The sequence below is a fragment of the Podarcis cretensis genome (genome assembly GCF_951804945.1).
Source record: "Podarcis cretensis genome assembly, chromosome: 11".
Lineage (NCBI taxonomy): Eukaryota > Metazoa > Chordata > Lepidosauria > Squamata > Lacertidae > Podarcis > Podarcis cretensis.
Genome location: NC_137180.1, coordinates 50,688,804 through 50,711,021, shown reverse-complemented (window position 1 = coordinate 50,711,021; position 22,218 = coordinate 50,688,804). Strand labels below are relative to the sequence as shown.

The following is a 22,218-nucleotide window of genomic DNA, read 5'->3' as shown; positions in this document are numbered from 1 at the left end:
TTTGCACTTCTTCAAACAGTACGCAGCCAAAATGCAGCCATAGTTCAAAATCTGCCCTTCTTCAAATTCTGTTTGTTGGTACAAATGCACCTACACGAGGGGGAAGTGTGCATTACAGTGCATACAACAATATGCAGTGATGCATTCTATTAAGGGAAACGGATGCAAACTTGATCTTGAGATTGGAAAAAACAAGAAACCGAGAGAAACCAACATTGACAAATGTGTCCATCCCTTCTTACAGGCAGGGGGATGTATTGAAAAATGGGGGGCACATCACCACACAATCTGTAAGCTTGTCCTTTGCCCTCATCAAGCACATCCACATTTGGGTAAAAGCAGAATACATTGTGTTGGTGGGTTTGAAGAACCTAACCCGAGTCATGTTTTGCACTGGTCATGTTTTGTGTCCTACTTGTCCGTTACTTTATTTTAGCCTATAGAGCATGATTTGCAGTGGAAGTCGGATGCCAAAAGACTTCTCCGCCTCCATGCTCCCTGAGAAAAATGGTTCCCAACCCCCAAGGTCTGGCAAAGTGAACATTACGAGACCTGACAGCTCCTGCGAAGATTTTTTTCTTAACTTTTCTTTAAGTTGCGCCTTAACAAGGTGCCTGCGCATGGGCCCAAGTTTAACGCTTTTTCCCTGCTGTTCCATAGCCTCGGTGATTGTAACCCTAAGCAATTATGAATGAAGGACCCCAAGGATTCAATAATTGGTTACCTGAGGACATTTCTGAATGTGTCAGATTCCCTGTGGATTGTTAATGTCATTACCAAAGCTTAATTTATACAGAAACCAAAAGGCTGCAGAGAAAACTTCCGAGCACTTAATTGGGCCATCGCTTCAGATAAATACTTAATTCAATTATTATTATTTTTAAAAACCAAAACATGTGCAGGAAAAATATCAGTACCAACACTTAACACTGCTATCCTGACATTGTAAAAGCTTGTTTCATTGATTATTTGGACAAGTGCATCTTGAATTGGATTTTGGCTTGATGCAGTTGGACACTAAGGCAGGAAACAAGGGGGAATAGACTGACAAGGGTTCAGCGTTATAATCTGGAACCAGAACATTGGTGCTATGACATGTTACAGGGTTTCAGCAAGAAGTCGCAGGACATGTACTGATTGGAAACTAAGCAGTATGACTGCCCTGAACGTTTTCAGGCACAAATAATATTAAAACTGGGATAGGCAAATCATCTGTAGATGATTTGGTAATTACAGTACAGTGGTACCTCGGGTTAAGTACTTAATTCGTTCTAGAGGTCCGTTCTTAACCTGAAACTGTTCTTAACCTGAAGCATCACTTTAGCTAATGGGGCCTCCCGCTGCTGCTGCGCTGCCGGAGCACGATTTCTGTTCTCATCCTGAAGCAAAGTTCTTAACCCAAAGTACTATTTCTGGGTTAGCGGAGTCTGTAACCTGAAGCGTATGTAACCCGAGGTACCACTGTAAAGGTCCAGTCGTGACCGACTCTGGCTTTATTGCTCATCTGGCTTTATTGGCCGAGGGAGCCGGCGTACAGCTTCCGGGTCATGTGGCCAGCATGACTTAGCCGCTTCTGGCGAAACAGAGCAGCGCCCGGAAATGCCGTTTACCTTCCTGCCAGAGCAGTACCTACCGGTATTTATCTACTTGCACTTTGGCGTGCTTTCAAATTGCTAGGTTGGCAGGAGCAGGGACTGAGCAATGGGAGCTCACCCTGTCGCAGGGATTTGAACCGCAACCTTCTCATCGGCAAGTCCTAGGCTCTGTGGTTTAACCCACAGCGCCACCCTCTCCCTAAAGTGATAGAAAAAAACCCAAAAGTATGGACAAATGGCAGGGTTTAAATTGAATAAAAACAAAACTAAATTATTAGTCAAAAATCTTAGAGAATCAGAAAAGATGGAACTCTCCCAGAGTTTGGATATAGAAAGCCATAAAAAGTAAAGTATTTAGGAAAATGGTTAACAAACAGGAATCTCAATATATATAAAGAAAATTATGAAAAAATGTGGAATGAAATGAAAAGGAATCTAGAAATTTGGAGTGGTATGACTCTTTCTTTTTTAGGAAGAATTGCAGCAATTAAAATGAATACATTGCAAAAAATGTTGTTCCTCTTTCAAACAATACCGACAAAAAGTAATAGCATCTGCTTCAAAAAATGGCAAAAAAGATATTTCAAAATTTATCTGGAGGGGGAAAAGACCGAGAATAAAACATAAAATACTTACAGATGTAAAAGAAAGAGGGGGCTTTTCCCTTCCAGATTTCAGAATTTATTATGAAGCCGCTTGCCTTACTTGGATTCTGGATTGGAGCAAATTGGAGAAAGAGGCGGCAATAGAACTGGAGGGACATGATAATAGATTTGGCAGGCATCTATATTTGTGGTATGGAAAAACCAAAGTACATAAAGGATTTCACAATCATATAATAAGAAAATCTTTAATAAAAGTTTGGGAAAAATATAAAGACTTATTAGAAGAAAAAACTTCATGGTGGTTATCACCTATTGAAGCACTATCATTTAAAATTACAACAAAGAAAGAAATATGGCCAACATATAGAGATCTATTAATTGAACAGGAAGGAAAGCTAAAATTAAACGATTATGAGGAGTTGAAGGAATACCTTCAAAGCTGGCTACAACATAGACAGATAAATGAAATCTTTGAGGAAGATAATAAGAAAGGATTTGGTTATACAATTTCTAGATTCCAAAGAGAGATAATAGACGACAATTTCACATTACTTAAGAAAGCGTAAAGTTTGTTATTGGAATGGGAAACTAAGGAGGAAGAAGTTAAGTCAGTAATGATTAAGTGGGCACAAGATGTGGGCATAATATACAATTTGAAGAATGAGAAAAACTTTGGAAAGTAAATATGAAATTCACAGACTGTATTTTATTGAAAGAGAATTACATGAAAATGATGTATAGATGGCATATAACACCGATTAAGCTGGCCAAAATGTATAGAACAGAATCAAATAACTGTTGGAGATGTAAAAATAAGGAGGGTACCTTTTATCATATGTGGTGGGAATGTAGTATCATAAAAAAAAATTGGGAGATGATTTATAACAAACTGAAAAAAAATGTTTAAATGACATTTGTTTAAAAAAAGAAGCATTTTTAATAGGTATTTCTGATCAAGGATGCTGAAAGAGAAATGGAAAATATTCATGTACGCAACAACAGCAGCAAGAATCCTAATAGCACGAAACTGGAAGACTGGAGAAATACATTCGAAAGCACAATGGCAGGAAAAATCGAAGAATTATGCAGAATTAGCAAAGCTAACGGATAAGCTACATGAAAAAGACAATAGTGATTTTAAAAAAGAATGGGAACCTTTCATAAACTATCTGCAGAAACAACTGAAAGAAATGGACTCGGTCGCAGGATTTGAATAAACATTCACAACTTTATTTAACAAAATGAATGAAGAATAACATTGTAATAACATTTTGACAGATAAGGAATAGCAGATTGTATCATTTGATGTAGCAAACCAGAGGGGTAGCTGAAGGATGTCAGTGGGAGGGGGGGGGCGATGTAGAATGTATGTTTGGAAATGATTTTGATATTTGTTGTTAGAAAAGAAAACTAATAAAAATTATATACAAAGAATAAAATAAAAATGGGATCACATGTAACTGCTCCAATACCATCATGAGCACAAGCAATCATGAATGCATAATAAACAAGATGTCTGGAGAGGCTTCTTTTAGTTTTGGTGGCAGCGATGGTTGGGCTTATCTTGGAGGTCCCAGGCCACAGAGAGGTTAGGCTGGCCTCAACCAGAGCCAGGGCTTTTTCAGCTGTGGCTCCAATCTGGTGGAACGCTCTGTCACAAGAGACTAGGGCCCTGCGGGACTTGACATCTTTCCACAGGGCCTGCAAGACAGAGTTGTTCCGCCTGGCCTTTGGCCAGGGCACAGCCTAACCCCCTCCTTTGCCAATCCTCACAGAACTCTAGCCCAATGGTTGCCATTAATCTGATTTGAACTGATTTTATAATGAAATGATTTTAGAATGTTGTATCATTTTACTGTTGTTCTCCGCTCTGAGCCTGGCTTCGGCTGGGGAGGGCGGGATATAAATAAAATTTTATTATTATTATCTGTGTTCGTTTCTTGGACTTCATTGTAACTCTAGCAATGCCACAAACACATGACAAATGGGGATCTGCTCTTTTTGGTCTACATATCTGGAAGACCAACCCCTTTGATGCCTCTCAGGTATAGAACTACTGAGCTGCGCAGAGAGATACAAATGATAAACAAAATCACCATGGGGTCTTAGCAGTGGTGGACATCCATTTTGGGGGGGCCTGAAGCTTGAATTGTTATGGGGACCCCTCCACAACCCCCAACAAGCTCCGAGTAACTACCATTATCTTATTTAATGGGATTGTTTGCAACATCTGTGCTACTGACTCTCAAAATTTAGGGTTGCTGAAATAAATCCAACAAAAAAATTAATCAATTTGAGTTGTGCAACTCAAATTGGGTCTACTAGACCAGTGTTTCCCAACCTTGGGCCTCCAGCTGTTTTCGAACTACAATTCCCATCATCCCTGACCACTGGTCTTGCTAGCTAGGGATGATGGGAGTTGTAGGCCAAAAACATCTGGAGGCCCAAGGTTGGGAAACACTGTACTAGACCCATCCCCCCCCCAAGCAATGTAGACTAAAGTCAGGGAAATGTAGCCCCGCGAAGTGCTGAGCAATTTCTGATCCAGATTCCTCTTGCCCCTCAGAGAAGTATAATTCCCAGAGTTCCCTAAGCCAGTTTGAGCTTGCAGTGTGGATATGCACGTTCACTGCGGTCAGAAGTAGGAAGATGAATTTGGTTTAATCCCCAATTAAACTAATGTATCCGTCTCCCTGATTCAAATGGCTCTGAATTTTGCTTGCATTACCACTGGATTAAAAGGGAGCATTAAAACGGGAAAGGGAATTTCAAAGTGCACCACATTCATTTGGCTGAGTGGTTTGAGGAACGGAGCATTTTAAACCTTTGAAGAATGCCATGTTTTATACATGAAGCGTTTACTTTTCCATTTCCTTCACCTAAGGACGGCCCCAGTTTTCTTGCCCCAGGTAAATCAATTCCCTCTTTTGGCAACGCCTTAAATCAGGGGTGGGGAACATGTGGCTTTCCAGATGTTGATGGACTGCTACAAATTCCATCCTCCCTCATCATTTGCCATGCAGGGCTGATGGCAATTGGAGTTCAGCATCTGGGGAGCCAGGGGTTCCCCATCCCTGCCTTAAAATGTTCAGGATGCCCAAGGGTTCGTTCCACTATTTATATCAGTTAGTAATCTGATCATAAAGACAAAATTATGATGTTCCATTTGCTCAAGTCCAAAATACATATGAGGCTAGATCTACCTTTGCCAAGCTAGAATCTCTCCAGATGTTTTGGCCTACAACGTCCATCAGCCCCAGTAGTGTGCACACTTGGTTTTCAGTTCTTTCATACTCCCTCTCAACAGTCTGCCTGCTTTCTGCCTTAGTCCTCTCTGGGCTGTATTTGGCAGTTTCCCACTTAGATTCCCCCCACTATCTATCTATTACCTATCTATCTATCTATCTATCTATCTATCTATCTATCTATCTATCATCTATCTATCTATCTATCTATCTATCTATCTATCTATCATCTATCTATACTGTATATAGAAGTGAGAGCTGGACCATAAAGAAGGCTGATCGCTGAAGAATTGATGCTTTTGAATTATGGTGCTGGAGGAGACTCTTGAGAGTTCCATGGACTGCAAGAAGATCAAACCTCTCCATTCTTAAGGAAATCAGCCCTGAGTGCTCACTGGAAGGACAGATCCTGAAGCTGAGGCTCCAGTACTTTGGCCACCTCATGAGAAGAGAAGACTCCCTGGAAAAGACCTTGATGCTGGGAAAGATGGAGGGCACAAGGAGAAGGGGATGACAGAGGACGAGATGGCTGGACAGTGTTCTTGAAGCTACCAGTATGAGTTGGACCAAACTGCGGGAGGCAGTGGAAGACAGGAGTGCCTGGCGTGCTCTGGTCCATGGGGTCACGAAGGGTCGGAAACGACTAAACGACTAAACAACAACAACAACAAAATGTTGTGCTTCTGCAAACATTGGAGTTACCCTGGACCTGCCAGTGCCTCCCTGTTGCGCACAACTCTTGACAATTGGGCTCTATTTATTATTATTACATTTATGTCCCACCCTTTCCTCCAAGGAACCTAGGGTGGTGTACATGGTTCTCACCCACCCCATTATCCTCACGCAACAACCCTGTGAGGTAGGCTGTTCTGAGAGACATTGGCTGGCCCAAGGCTACCTAGTGATCTTCATGGCTGAGTGCAGATTCAAACCCAGATCTCCCAAGTCCTGGTCCAATACTAACTGTTACACCACAGTGATATGCCACTGTGCAATTCTTGACTTAATTCATGTCTCTTGCGCTTTCTCATCTCCTCTTTGTAACGGTTGTTTCTCACACAGACCTGCCAAGTGCACTCATTGAAGACTCACCACTTCAAGTGAAGTGTCCATTCTGAGGACCATCCCACAGCTCTTAGGAAAGCTTTAAGTATTTAATACCCTCCAACATTCCTCTGGTGAAAATAGGGATGTTCCATTCCATAATGATAATTCTACTATTTATACCCCACACATCTTACTGGGTTGCCCCAGTCACTCTGGGCAGCTTCCAACAGATATAAAAAAGGTAATAAAACATTAAACATTAAAGAACTTCCCTATACAGGATTGTTTTCAGATGGCTTGGGGGTCAGATAACCATCGCTGTCAACTTTTCCCTTTTCTTGTGAGGAATCCTATAAGGGAATTTCCCTGTAAAAATAGGAAGTGTTGACAGCCATGCAGATAACGCCATACCCTCCAACATTTCTCCAGTGAAAATAGAGGCATCCTAAGGAAAAGGGGGACATTCCAGGATTGATCCGAAACTGGGGCAGATTCTCTAAATCAGGGACGTCCCTGGAAAATAGGGACACATCGAGGGTCTGGTATCTGCAAACTCCTGGAGTCAAAACAGTGGTGATAGGCCCATTTGCAGTGTAACCAGACAACAAACTCACAACGATATAGGCCTCTTTGTTCCTTTTGGTCTGTAAACAAATGGATAGGGAACTGTAGCACTACGGCCATTGAACCAGCCCCACTGGCATCCAAGCCTTCAGCAGAGTATCTGGAAAGGAGAGGTTATGGGTGGGGTTCAAGTAGTGAGTGCCATCAGCAGAAGCCCTTTACCCCCATCTCTTCCCCCATGCCCCACCAAAATTGTCTTGGGGTGAGTCAGAGAATGCTTGGAACACTGCACAGCAGGGAGAAAAAGGCAATTGTTTTGTCTGGCAAACCAAAATGCTTGACCTGACAGAATGATGACCTTAGCACAGCATTGAATTCCTACTTCTGTGCATACAATTCTATGCGCATGGGCTCTCCATGTTGACCACACAAGGCTGCCACTCCTGTGGATCTGCAGCTTTTGGAGTTAGTCCTAAAGAACATGCCCACCTGGAACAACATCGTTATGAGATTGTGGCTGGGCTGGACCCCATCACACACATACACACAATTGATGGTTTGGTCCGATCCTGACCAGGCATATCCTGTGCGAACCAGTAGCAAAGTGATACATGCTGAAGTGCAGGTGCCCTTCATGACCGCTCCCATAGACACACCTCCTTAACCATGCTCCTTCTAAGACGGCACAGCAAAAGCGAGCTTTCGACTAACAATGTTTCAGTACCAAGCTACCATTTTTCTCACCCCACTTTCCCCAATATGAACCCATCCAGACCCTTTGCTCTTCCTCTCAGGTTATCCTCCGGGTGCCCTCCCCACCAGGAAGTTTGAAGGATGGTGACAAGGTGAGGGCCTTTTCGGTTGTGGCTCCCCACCTGTTGAATGCTCTTCCCAGCAAGGTCTGCCTGGCACCATCATTAACATCATTTTCGCAACACTTGAAAAACTCTCTTCTCCCCAGGCATTTGATGGATTCTGGTTATTTTTCTGTCTATCAGTGGTAAGTTTTAGCTGCTGAAGTTTTGCTGCTGTTTTATAGGGCCTGTTTTGTTGATTAGTGCATGGCTTTTATTGCAATACATTTATGTCAAGCATGAGACTCGTAATCTCAGGGTAATGCGTTTGAGTCCCAAATCAGGTCAAAGATTCCCGCATTGCAGGGGGTTGGGCTAGATGATCCTTGTGGTCCCTTCCAACTCTAGGATTCAAACTTCAAATTTCAAGCTTGTAGGCTCCTTATGTGGCAAGAGAAACCTTAGAGTAAGAACTGGAACCCGTCAAATCTCACTGCTTGAATTGGAGCATGTGTAACAATACTGTACTCTCAGAATGTGAGCTGAACTACTAACACAGGATTTTTCTTGTAGCTTTATACTGCTGAACAGTAAACAAAATACAGATAGAAAGTCACCCAGCCTCTCTCTCTATACTTAGAAACTAAGTCCAGCTGTTAAAACCTAATAACCAAGATTTAGCCATCATGTCATTCAATTGCAGACTGTAGTCACGCAATGTTCTGGCCTGGTGATGAAAAACACTTCAGACTTATATAAAGCTTTAAACTTCCCGTTGAAAAGGCATTAGGCTCTCCAGGTAGCTTTGCCATTCGCCTCACCTGCTTCCACTAATGTTCAGATACACACCTTTTAAGACATTCCCGTTTGTATGTTAGTGGGTGGCAGAATATTAGATCTGCGTTAGACTTGGCTCAGGGGAGTGTTCATCTCTGTTATGGCACCCTGGCTTTGGAACTCCCTTCCACTGGAGACAGTTGTGTTGTGTGTCCCCCGCCCCTGGCCCCAATAACAGCCTTTCTTTTCCTAGGGGCCTCTGGAGGAGACTGGTGTTTCTGCTGCCGAATTGTTGCTGTTTTTCAGGTGTGGTTTTTATGGGTTTGGTCTGTTTTCTTTGATATGCTGCATTTTAACGAAAGGTTGGATATACTGTGGATTTGGGGGGAGGGAAAGGGGGGGTAAGGCAAGTGGAAGGCTACTTGCAGCTGCTCCCACCTCCCTTCACCCCCAAGGCAACAGCAGCACTGAAGATCTCAGTTTATATACATTGCCAATAAAGAGGACAAAAGTGGGGCAGGGAATTCGCATTCAATTCGCAGAGGCATCTTTAAATGTATACACATGCAAATTGAGAAATAATTTAAATAGTACTATAGTGGAAAAGACTAGTGGGAAATACAGTGAGTGTGTGATCTGTGTGCCTGTACAACATGCTGCCAGGGTGCTCACTGCTGGTGAGCAATTTAGGGGCCTCACCTGCTCTCCCTGAATAATGGTTCTTTATCTTTAAACCAGGCCTGGACTGAGCAGCCCTCCATCTTTGAACAGAGGACTGCCCTCTGAAAACTAGCCCTCTCTCCCTAAAAGGTGTCACACACTTCATTTATATATCCCAAGGTGTTGTTTAATGCACAGGAGCAGGGACACCAAAAAAGAAATATTCAACCTGTTGCTGAAAACAGTCAGGGGGTTTCTGGTAAATCAGGTTGGAGAGGACAACAATTCTACTGTACTTTTCCACATATGTGTGTGTGTAATAATACACACACACACACACACAAATAATAATAATAATAATAATAATAATAATAATAATAATAAGTTATTATTTGTACCCCGCCCATCTTATTTGTTTCCCCAGCCACTCTGGGTGGCTTCCAAAAAAGATAAAAAATACATTAAAATGTCACACATTAAAAACTTCCCTAAACAGGGCTGCCTTCAGATGTCTTCTAAAGGTGTATATGTATATGTATATGTATATGTATATGTATATGTATATGTATTCTCTCTCTCTCTCTCCACACAGATAAGTAGGCAAGAACACACACACATATATATCTTTAGGTTAATATTTAAACAATCTGTGTTGTTCCCTCTTGTACTGATTGCAACCCCAACATGGGACATTTTACATTTTGTTTAAAAATGATGAGCTACTGCAGGGGTCAGCAAACTTTTTAGGGAGGGGGCCGGTTCACCATCCCTCAGACCTTGTGGCGGGCCAGACTGCATGCGCGCACGACAGAGGGGGGCTTCTCTCACCCCAGCCTCTCCCCTCTCCCTGCTTTCCTTCCTCCGCTCTGCCTGTGGTTGGGAGCTGGCAGTGGTGGAGGCCCCTCTCCTTTCCTGGCCAGGTTTCCCAGGTGCCAGGCATGGGGCCAGCAGGCGCACCAAGCTCCAGCCAAAGCCCCGCAACGTGCCCATCACAATGTCCACAGAGAGGCCATGAACGGAGAGGCTGGCAGGCGGGTGGCGAGTCTGGGCTGCACCTCAGCGTGAGGGTGGCGAGGCTTTGGATTGGCTGGCACCAATCAAAGCCCAGCTCCCTTCCCCCGGAGGGCGGGGAGAAGCCAAGAAGAGGGAAGGAGGAGGTGCCGCCGCAGTGTGTGTGAAGGGGTGGGGAATGGCAAAAAATGGTGCCTGAAAAAAATTGCAAAAAAAAAAAAATAGGGTGCAGCACAAACGATCATGCCGATCCAAGCGGTGATTCCAGGACCATCCGCGGGCCAGATCCAGAGGGCAATTAGGCCTGATCCGGCCCACAGACCTTAGTTTTCCAGGTCCTGGGCTACTGAGTCAGAGGGCAGAGGGAAAACATTAAAAGAAAAGTTTGCTTTTAAAAAAACCAAACAAAAAAAACCAAACCCCAAACACATCTGATCTTACCTTTGGGAGTCTGTACTTCTCTCGCAAATGGACCCTCAGGACGGCTCTCTCGGCCTTTTTTGTTGCAAAGGCTGCATCTCTTTCCATCCTGGGAACAGAAATGAGAGGTTTCGTCATCATGGATGGCTAAAAAATTGGCAAGGAAGGCTGCACCACAGAAGAAGACATTGCGGAAAACCACACAAGCGCAAGATAAATATTCTAATAACATAATGAAGGAAATGATTACATACACACCATGCACTTAAAGCACATCCCCCCAAATCCCAAAGAATATTTCGAACTGTACTTTGCTCCCAGCAATCAGCTCTCAACAATGAGTCCCCCTCCTTAGTCTCAGGCTGCATTATACACTAACCCATTTCTAGCCTTAACCATTTAGGCCCAGGGTACCTCAAGGACTGCCTAATTCCATGTATCCCGGCTCAGTTACTGAGATCATGGAATCATAGAGTTGGAAACATGAGGGTCATCTAGTCCAACCCCCGTGCAATGTAGGAATCTTTTGCCCGAGTTGGGGCTCTAACCCACAACCCTGAGATTATGAGTCTCATGCCAACTGAGGTATCTCAGACCTGGTCTTTGGAAGAGCCATTGTTACTGGTCTCTCATGGCTTGGATCCACCAGAAGCCATGTGTTTAGTACTGGGAGCCCAGTTTTGTAGAACTCCCATCCAGAGGAGGTCCGACAGGCCGCCACCCTCCTGACTGACATTCCAAAACACATACACACACATCCCAGCAGGCATTTTAACTGAAGTTTGATTTCATAGTTTTAACTGATTTTTATTCTTTTTTTGTGGGACGCGGGTGGCGCTGTGGGTTAAACCACAGAGCCTAGGACTTGCCGATCAGAACATCAGCGGTTCGAATCCCCGTGATGGGGTGAGCTCCCGTTGCTCGGTCCCTGCTCCTGCCAACCTAGCAGTTCAAAAATACATCAAGTGCAAGTAGATAAATAGGTACCGCTCCGGTGGGAAGGTAAACGGCGTTCCCATGCGCTGCTCTGGTTTGCCAGATGCGGCTTAGTCATGCTGGCCACATGACCCAGAAGCTGTACGCCGGCTCCCTCGGCCAATAAAGTGAGATGAGCGCCGCAACCCCAGAGTCGACTGGACCTAATGATCAGGGGTCCCTTTACCTATTCTTTTTTGTACAGTGGTACCTCGGGTTACAGACGCTTCAGGTTACAGACACTTCAGGTTACAGACTCCGCTAACCCAGAAATAGTACTTCGGGTTAAGAACTTTGCTTCAGGATGAGAACAGAAATCGCACAGCAGTGGCGCGGCGGCAGCGGGAGGCCCCATTAGCTAAAGTGGTACCTCAGATTAAGAACAGACCTCCAGAAAGAATTAAGTTCTTAACCTGAGGTACCACTGTACTGTGATTTTGAGACTATTGCATATAAGTTGTATAAATAAATAAGCAAGAACATAAGTGGGGCCCTTCCAGGTCTGACCTGGGGTATCATGTTCTCACAGTGGCCAGCTAGATGTGTCTGGGAAGTCCAGCAGCAGAGCAGAGCATGAAGGCAATAGCTCCCTCCAGCAACTAGTATTCAGTGAAATGAACATACATCAGCTATACTAGTAGTAGAAGAAGAAGAGTTTGGATTTGAGATCCCGCTTTATCACTACCCGAAGGAGTCTCAAAGTGGCTAACAATCTCCTTTCCCTTCCTCCCCCACAACAAACACTCTGTGAGGTGAGTGAGGCTGAGAGACTTCAGAGAAGTGTGACTAGCCCAAGGTCACCCAGCAGCTGCATGTGGAGGAGCAGGGAAGCGAACCCGGTTCACCAGATTACGAGACTACCGCTCTTAACCATTACACCACACTAGTAGTTGGGCAGCATCTAAAGTGCTGGACCAGACATTAGTTCCACCTACTGCAGCATCCTGCTTCCAACACTGGCCTTAAGGAAGCCCCTAAGATAGGCAAGATGAAGAATGGTATCCTTAGCACCTACTGTCTCTGAACATGGAAGTTCAGAGGGACATGTGCATTGCTTTGGGCCTCTAGGAAGCACTTAGCTTAAAGCCATGCTTCTGAAACTGGGAATTGAAGGCCTTTGGGTGAGTGTGGAAGGAAGGCAAAGTTTAAGAGGAGGTTGGAATGGTGCCTTCCTCAATCACCATTCAAGACACATGGGGTGGCTTTTAGCAGAAGACCTCTGCTGGATATGTAGCAGTGGACACCTCCATACTGCATGATCATCCTGGAGAGATATGTAAAGATGAGAGTTCAGAAGGAAGCTGCTACTTCGCAAATATGGCCTAATAGGCATTACTGAAACCTGGTGGGGGAGACTCATAACTGGAATGTAGAAATTGAGGGGCATAACCTATTAAAAAGGAATAGACCATACAGAAAGAGAGGAGTAGTAGCATTATATGTAAAGGGTGTGTATACATGTGAAGAGAACCATGACCTGGGTCGTGGAAGCCAGATGGAGAGTATATGGGTAAAAATTGTAAGAGAGAGAAACATCTGTGACCATGCAGTGTGTCTGCTATAAACCTCTAAGCCGAACTGGATATTTAGAAGATGCTTTCCTACAGCAGATTGCCAAACATTCAAAAAGGAGAGTCATGGGAGACTTCAACTACCCCAATACAGTGGTACCTTGGGTTAAGTACTTAATTCATTCCGGAGGTCCGTTCTTAACCTGAAACTGTTCTTAACCTGAAGCACCACTTTAGCTAATGGGGCCTCCCACTGCCACCGCGCCGCCGGAGCACGATTTCTGTTCCCATCCTGAAGCAAAGTTCTTAACCCAAGGTACTATTTCTGGGTTAGCGGAGTCTGTAACCTGAAGCGTATGTAACCCGAGGTACCACTGTATCTGTTGGGGTATCTCTGCCAAGAATGTAAGGTCCAACAAATTCCTCTATTGCCTCACTGACTATTTCATTTCTCAGAAAGTGGGAGGAGCAACAAGGGGATCTATCTTAGACCTGGTCCTCACCAACAGGAAGGAGCTGATCAATGAATTAGAAGTACAGGGAACCTTGGGAGGAAGTGATATTGTTCTCTTGGGTTTCATTATACAGAGGCAAGGGAAGGTTAAGTGTAGTTCAACATGCACTCTGAACTTTAAGAAGGCCGATTTCAAAATGCTTGAAGAATTACCGAATGATATCCCATGGTCAGAAATACTCAAAGAGAAGAGAGTCCAAGATAGATGGAAGTTTCTTAAAGGTGAAGTACTGAAAGCACAAATGCAGACCTATTTTTATACACAACAATAGCTGCAAGAGTATTGTTGGCCCAGAAACGGAAGCAAGAGGAAATACTGATGATAGAAGAATGGCAGACAAATTTAATGGACTACGCATAATTGGATAAAATGACAGGAAGGATTCGAAACCTGCAGGACCAGAGATTTACAGAAGATTGGAAGAAATATATGAACTATTTGAAGAGCAACTGTAATCAACAAATTATGCTAGTAGGACTACAAGAAGTTTTGTAAGGAGAAATATATGAAATATTGCAAAGAAGAGAAAGAAGAGAGACATTAGTAATGATATTTAAATGTAACAGTGAAAGTAAGAAATGCAAATTAAGTGAAAAGACTGGAAAATTTTCAGATGTGATTGATGGAAGTCAAAAAAATTGTATAAGATATAAAAGTATGTTTAATAATTGTTGGAAATGATATGTTAAAACACACACACACACACACACACAAACACACACACACATATATGTATGAAAGAAAGCACAAATGCAGACCATTCCCACAAGGAAGAAAACCAGTAAGAAAACCTCTAAGAAACCAGTGTGGCTGCATAAAGAGCTTACAGATGAACTGAGCTTTAAGAAGGGCATGAATAAGAAATGGAAGGAAGGGGAAATGGCAAAGGAAGAGTATACAAGTGTAGTCAACAGCTGCAGGGAGAAGGTCAGGCAGACCAAAGCTCAGAAGCTTACTGACAAGCTGGAACGTGTGGAAGAGGGTGACAAAGATGATCAAGGGTCTAGGAAACAAGACATGTGAGGAACGGTTGAGGGAGTTAGGTATGTTTAGCATTGATAAGAGAAGACTGAGAGGAGATATGAAGGCGATTTTCAAATATCTAAAGGGCTATCCCACGGAGCAAGCTTGTTTTTTTTCTAATGCAAAGGGTAGGATCCAAACCAATGGCTTACAAGTTACAAGAAAGGAGATTCCGACAAAACATCAGGAATAACTTTCTGACAGTAGGAGCTGCTCAACAGTGGAACAGTCTCTCTCGAGAGAGATTGTGGACTCTCCTTCCTTGGAGGTTTTTAAGCGGAGATTGGATGGCCACCTGTCATGGATGCTTTAGCTGAGATTCCTGCATTGCAGGGGTTGGACTAGATGACCTTCAGGGTCCCTTCAAACCCTACAATTCTATGATTCCCTCAAAGAATCCTAGTTTTTTGAGGATGCTGGGAATTATAGCTCCGTATGGGGCTAAACCATAATTCCCACGATTCTTGGGGGGTGGGGTGGAGCTGTGTGTTTTCAAGGTATGGTGTAGATCAGGCTTCCTCAACCTTGGCCCTCCAGATGTTTTGAGACTACAATTCCCATCATCCCTGACCACTGGTCCTGCTAGCTAGGGATCATGGGAGTTGTAGGCCAAAAACATCTGGATGGCCAAGGAAGCCTGGTGGAGATCATCAGTTTGATTCCCTGTCCCCAGTGCTGTCACTTTCATGGCTGAATAACATCCATGGTTATTTGGTTGTGGGCTTTATCTCACATTTGTCCTTTGCAGACTTCTAGAATTTACAGTTTGGCAGCACTGCTGCATTCTGAGCCTCTGACGAAGTCGCAAATACAGGGAAACAGGGAAAACCAGAGAGGGAAAACCGGAGGGTCACAAGGCATTTAATCCAGCCTGATCCACTGATTCAGTGTGTGACCTTTGGCAAGTCATTTAACCTCTGTGAACTTCGGCCTATTCAGCTGTAAAACCGAGATATTACAAGGGGAGGGGGAACGTTGCCCCCATTACAAAGTTCTCTTGATGGCTAGGGTCTTTTCCAGATGACCTGGTTATTGAGCACCCATCCTGATTTGCTTGCACAAGGTTTGCAGGCGATGCTGCCAGCTGCTTATTCATTCCGATTTGTTTGCGGGGAGGTTATACCATGTTGGACCAAGCAGGTGTCATCCCACACTTTGCTGGGAGTATCCCCATCACTTTGCTTACCCCCAAAGTCTGATTGTCGGGGATGGTGGACGGGTTTGTTGCGCATGAGCTCCAAAACAACTTCAGTGGCACTACCTGAATTTGCTGGTCTGTCACTGAATCCCACCTGGAAATGGTGACAATCCAGAATTGACCTTAATCACCCATTTCCATAGTGGCAGCTTTTTCCCCTTCTCTGTGTAAAAAGTTTCATTCCAGTCCTGAAATACGTGCAAATTCTGTTCTCAGCCAAGAAACAGCTTTTAGCATTTGATGCAATTTGGCTTAAAAAGCAGTATTGAAAGGCGTCTTTCACCTATGCAAAGATTGTATTTGTTCCAGGTGTTAAAGGAGGGAAGGAGGTTGACCGCTTCCTGATTTCCCCCTTTTTTGGCTAAGAACTGTCCAGCATAAAGAAGTTGCATTTAAGATTCCATACGTTTAGAAGTCCACCTCACAGAAATGACAACTTCTAAATATAACCTGGTCTGCCTTAAATTCCATAGATCATTAACCTTTCACCCTTAATCATCTTAGATGTGGAATTTAGACAACCATTATGTAATTGATCATTAGCGAAATGATGCACTAGGGATTTGAAATTCAATTGTTTTTGGAGTTTCAATTGTGCTTGGCTTTAATGCTTTCATTACTGAACCCCTTTCATTTTCCCTTGCATGAGCGTACAGGCAGATTATTGATATCACTAGTATATTTGACAGTGTTAACATTTCACAGAGCTTTTCTACAACTTTAAAAATACCCAGCTTCATTTTAACAAGTAAGAACAGTTACTTGTGTGTACTGTATATTTGAAAGTTTGGGTAGAGGAAGGACAAATAAAAAGGCTTGTGATTTTTAAATCAGTAGATTCTCCTCTAGGTAAAGAGAATTAAATTACAGCAGACTATACTTTCCTTTTTTTTTTTTTTTTTGCATAATTGTAATGACTCATCGCAGGGGGAAAAAGCCAGGGATTATTTTAAGCACATTATATAGCACTTTCAAAGGAAGGCTCACATAACACTGAGCATTAATTCCCCATGTATTCATTTATTTTTAGGTGTGTGTGTGGGGGGGGGGAATACAACTTCCCCTCCCATTCATTTAGTCTACAGAAATAAAATCAAAACTAACCAACTGAATGAGGCATTCTGTTGAACTGGTCAAAATGTTTCAGTGGATTGAGGGACATTGTGACGCACTAACTACAAAAAAATATGGTTCTGTTCATACAGCTATCATTATATGGGACGTCTCAAGATGTTTCTCTTTCCCCCTCTCTTAGTAATCTGGAGGAAGGGAATTAAAATGCCCTGGTGTAATTCTCAAGGAGACAGTGACATGAAAAATCAACAGAACTTCTTGAGAGTAAGTAGCAGAAAGATTTTACCCATATACGTCCCCTGTGGTTTTATTATCTTGTTCACAGACTGAGACAGAGTGGATCTGTTACAAGCTGATAATACAGGAATCTATACTCACTTTTCTTCTATCACTTGCTTTTGATATTCCTCATATTCTTCCCGGGTCATCCCTGCAGCTGCGGCTGGGTCAGTGGGTGCTGCCTCTTCCTTGGCTTCGTCACCCCCTCCACCAAGTCCCAAATTTTTCACTTGGTTGCTCAACATGCTTTTCATTAGGAAAGCCATGTTCTTCTTTCCTTTCGCCCCAAAAGCGGCTCACTTCCGAAATTTGAAAAACCAGCCAAGAGCAGAGAGACGCGACCTCGAAAGGAAAAAGAGTAAACTATTCGGCAAATGGAATTTCTACAGCCTTGTACACAGATCTTGAAGGGCACGGAGCTACAGTAAACTCTACGCCGAAAACAGTTTGTCAGCCATAATCTGGATTAGCGCAGTGAACTCCTTAGTATCCAGAGGCAGATGGTTCAGATTACTCGGAGGAAAAAATCATTAGATGCAGCCACCTACTTTTTATATTAATACCTTAAGCCAATTGTCATTTTAAAAAAGAAAAAACACCCAAAAATTTGCCGACATTGAGACAATGGGAAGATGCCCGTTGTTTCAAGACCTCTGAGCGCAAGAGATGCCTGCGATTGATGGGAGATGCTTAGTTTAAATGGCAGAACCTGGTTGATTGCATGAGCATCTTGCGATACGGGTCAGCAAACCATGGACCAGAGAGATTTGTAGGGAAGGAGGGAGGGGGGAATAGGATTCGTCATTAAACGAGAATCAATCCTTTTATCCATTAATATTGTTTTATCCCATTGGGCACTGGATTTCAGCCTGGTCTGCTCTTTCAGATTCCTAAGTGGTTTGTGGTCCGCCATTGGAATGTTGTGCCAAACTTCTATGGAACCCTTTCTCTGCCTGCCAGTCATTCATACTCCAGCATGTAGAATCAAGTACATAAGGAGGGAAATTAATGACACATATAATTAGATGTGATTTATATTATTAGATGTCTATTATGTTTTATAGTTGCATCTGAGAGAAGTGGGTAGTAGATTACGAACATATTTAGCAGGGGCAGAGGAGTTTATTGCTGGGATGCCGGTATTGTGTACACAGTGGTACCTCGGGTTAAGTACTTAATTTGTTCCAGAGGTCTGTTCTTAACCTGAAACTGTTCTTAACCTGAAGCACCACTTTAGCTAATGGGGCCTCCTGCTGCCGCCGCACGATTTCTGTTCTCATCCTGAGGTAAAGTTCTTAACCCAAGGTACTATTTCTGGGTTAGTGGAGTCTGTAACCTGAAGCGTATGTAACCCGAGATACCACTGTACTTTGACATTGTAGCTTAGTATAGAACCATAGAATCATAGAATTTCAGAGCTGGAAGGGACCCGAGGGTCATCTAGGCCAACCCCCTGCAATGGTGGAATCTCAGTCAAAGCATCCATGACAGATGGCCACCCAACCTCTGCTTAAAAACCTCCAAGGATGGAGAGTTCACAACCTCCAGAGGGAGACCACTCCACTGTCAAACAGCTCTTACTGTCAGAAAGTTATTCCTGATGTTTTCATTATGCATTATGTACTAGTGTGTAGTATGGAAATGTTACCTTTTTTTTTTCTGCCTGTGGCAGCCATTTTGTCCTAACACTCACAGTATTTTTTTATCAAGATACCAGTACCAACACTTCATATTTTTTTTTACCAAAAAAAGAGCAAAGAATGAGAGAACTGTATAAAACAACTGTTTTACTTTTTCGTATTGTCTGGCTATTGGGTTATGCCTTGAAATACTGTATATTATTTATTAAGTTCTATGTTGTAAATTGCCCAGTGGTCTTTGGACGAAGGGTGGTATATGCATATATAATTTTATTTCTACGCCACCTTTCCACAGTTCAAACCATGCTCAAGGCAACTTACAACATGAAAAAACACATAACCACAGCCTAACAAAAGTAGTTATAGACATCATAAAATACACAACCAAACCTAACAATTTCCAATCAGAAGATCTAAAATGAAGACACACACACACACACAAAAACCAGCAACAACTCCCCCAACAACTTTTGTAGCTGGAGTCAGTCAAGGCTCCGCTCTCCCAGGCCAGGTGGAAATGGCCTGCAAGGCAGGGATGGAGATATATAAATGTTGACAATAAATAATAAAAATAAAACAATATGTAGAGATTAGCAAGTGTATATCACTGAGGTGGTAAACCTCTAAGCTCCACTAATTTCACACTATGGTTTGCAGCTCATGTGACTGGGCCCTAATTTTTAAAATCACAAAATCCTGCCCAGAACACAGAAAATGGGATGTCATGGAGGAGCAAATGTTATTTATGTGGAGTATTCAGTCTTTCATTCAAGGACTCCCCCTTTATAGTCTGAAGTAAAAAAAAATGTAAAAAGGTAGTCTGAAGTGGTATAGTCCAGACACAACTTTACCCCTTCAGCCAGAACCAAGCCTCTCTCAAATTTATACTCAAATATACATAATTAGCTGGACACCCAAAGTCACGCAGAAGCTGCAAATAGTTTAGCATTTACCTGGATTAGTGTCACAAGGAGGGCTCAGTAGACTGTCATTGCATTCTATTTTTAGGCACCAATGTCTTTGATGGAGCACTTCTGAATCGAGCAAATGACGGTAACTTAATGGTGTTTGGAAATGCTTTGGAGCATTGGAGCCAAATTCACAGCAAATTTGTGTGTGGTGCATGGGGGAAATAGGCAAAAATAAATAGCAGAGTTTTGTTGAGAACAAATCAACTGGCAAATCAACCCAGTGTCTCTCCCGCCCCTGAGGCCATGACAGTTGCTGGTCGCCACAAGACCCAGATTTGTGCACTGACAACAGGTTGGTGGTGCGAAAGGAAAAGGGCAAGCCGCGAAGGAAACTTTTTTGATAATGCAGAATGAAAAGAAACGAGGAAGAAGTGAAATTGTATAAGACGGGGGTGGGAAGAGGCTGCGCGACTCCAACTACCATCAGCCACAACCAGCATGGCCAGCGATCAGGGATTATGAGAGATGTAGAAAGCAGCATCTGCATGACCTCTGGTTCCCTATCCCTGATATAAAAAAGACAAGCCGACCAAATAAAGAGAAAGATTTGGAAGCACTGGAAGTAGTTACCATATTGGCCCGAATATAAGCCGCACATTTAAAAGTCAAGGGGACTCCTGGATTTTTGTAAGGTTGTGAATATAAGCAGCACTTTAACTTTTCACAGATGGTCAGAATTTTTTTTTTTGGGGGGGGGGGAGTATGGCTTTTATTCGGGTCAATACGGTAATACTGCTACTATGCTCATAACACTGCTTCTTTCAATCTGTACCTCTTTAAGGGGGTGGATACTCATGATTTGAGTTAAATTTTAATGCATGTTTAACAGGGATTTCTCTTAAAGGTTTTGCAGCACAGTCCACATAGCTTGGAGGAGCGGTGTGGTTTTGCTGTAACATGCTCTTTTTGAGGAGTACTACAGAACCATGTCAACCGTTTTTGGGTATAGCTTTAATAACTGTTTGCGTTATTTCCATGTGAATGGGCCTCCGAACAGAGCCACCCATTTCGTTGGACATATGGGAGGAGTCATTCTTGGCTAATCCCTTAATCCACCTTAGTACCTTTCTAATTAAAGGACACCCTACTCCTTAAAAATAGTACAGGATGTTCAGTAAGCCAAGCTTATCACTTGTTAATCAGCAGACATGAACTTTCCTTTTGAAATAAGATAGCAACTTGGGCAAGGTTGTCCAAGATGGTTTTGATTTGCTTTATAGGAAATTAAAAAAGACTGATATGGCTTTCATATATTCTTTCAAAAACAACAACCCACTAGCCCAATAAGCTTTGCCTGGAGAGGCTGGCATGTAGAATAATACTGAGCTAGACACACTAGCCCAAAGCAACTTTAAATGTGTATTATTTTTTCCACGTTTATAGCTCATTGCAGCTCTGGATGCTGCCACAGAGGAAGGGCACCGTGAATTTGCCAATCATTATTTTGAAAAAGACTGGAATATCACCTCCTGGAAAACCATGAAGGGCAGGGCTGAAAGCAGATGTGAGCAGATGAATAGGTTTATCTTTAAGCTAGGCCACATCCCAGACAGGAGAAAGGCAGTTTTCTGTGCTCTCTCTCACACACAGAATCATACAATCATGGAATTGGAAGGGATCCCAAGGGTCTAGTCAAAGCCCTACAATGCAAAAATCTCAACTAAAGCATCCATGACAGTTGGCCATCCAACCTCTGCTAAAAAACCCTCAAAGGAAGGATAGCCCACAACTTCCTGAGGGAGTCCATTCCACTGTCAAACAGCTCTTCCTGTCAGAAAGTGCTTCCTAATGCGGAGTCAAAATCTCCTTTCTTGTAACTCGAAACCTTTGCTACAGGTCCAGAGCAGGCTTGCTCCATCTTCCATGGGACAGCCCTTAAGATATCTGAAGATGGCTATCATATCTCCTCTCATGCACCACAACGTCTCTCCACGCAGGCAAGAGACATTGGCTTTGTACACATTAGTGGCTTAGAAATGCACTGAGGTCGAAAATGATATGTGGTTGGTATCTAACAGAGTAAAATTGCGAAACTGTATAAAACTAGTTCGAATCTGTGTTGGAAACGCAAAGGGAAGGAGGATACTTTTTAACCACATGTGGTGGACTTGTGCACAGGTAAAAGCTTTCTGGGAAATGATATATAATGAATTAAAGAAAATGTTTAAAAACAAAAAAGCCAGAAGCTTTTCTGTTAGGTATAATAGGTGACGAGATATCAAAAGAAGACAAGAGACTTTTTATGTATGTAATGTCAGCAGAAGAATGCTACTAGCCCAGAGATGGAAGGAAGGAAGAAGTACCAACAGGAGAA

At 42.9% G+C, this 22,218-nt stretch overlaps 1 protein-coding gene across 3 annotated transcripts in view; it reads right to left on the bottom strand.

The window, feature by feature from the left end:
* The window catches only part of CPLX4 (complexin 4), a 32,984-nt gene extending 12,935 nt beyond the window's left edge, over positions 1-20,049 (bottom strand). For 2 of the 3 annotated variants that reach the window (XM_079995146.1, XM_079995148.1), the window contains exons 1-2: positions 17,393-18,357; positions 10,740-10,827 (exon numbers count right to left, since the gene is read on the bottom strand). In XM_079995146.1, coding sequence (XP_079851272.1) covers positions 10,740-10,827; positions 17,393-17,559 — 255 coding nt within the window. In that variant the 5' untranslated portion in view covers positions 17,560-18,357. Of the gene's footprint in view, positions 1-10,739; positions 10,828-17,392; positions 18,358-19,886 lie in introns of those variants that run through there. The other variant, XM_079995147.1, reaches the window with a different exon arrangement.
* Positions 20,050-22,218: the final 2,169 nt, after the last annotated feature.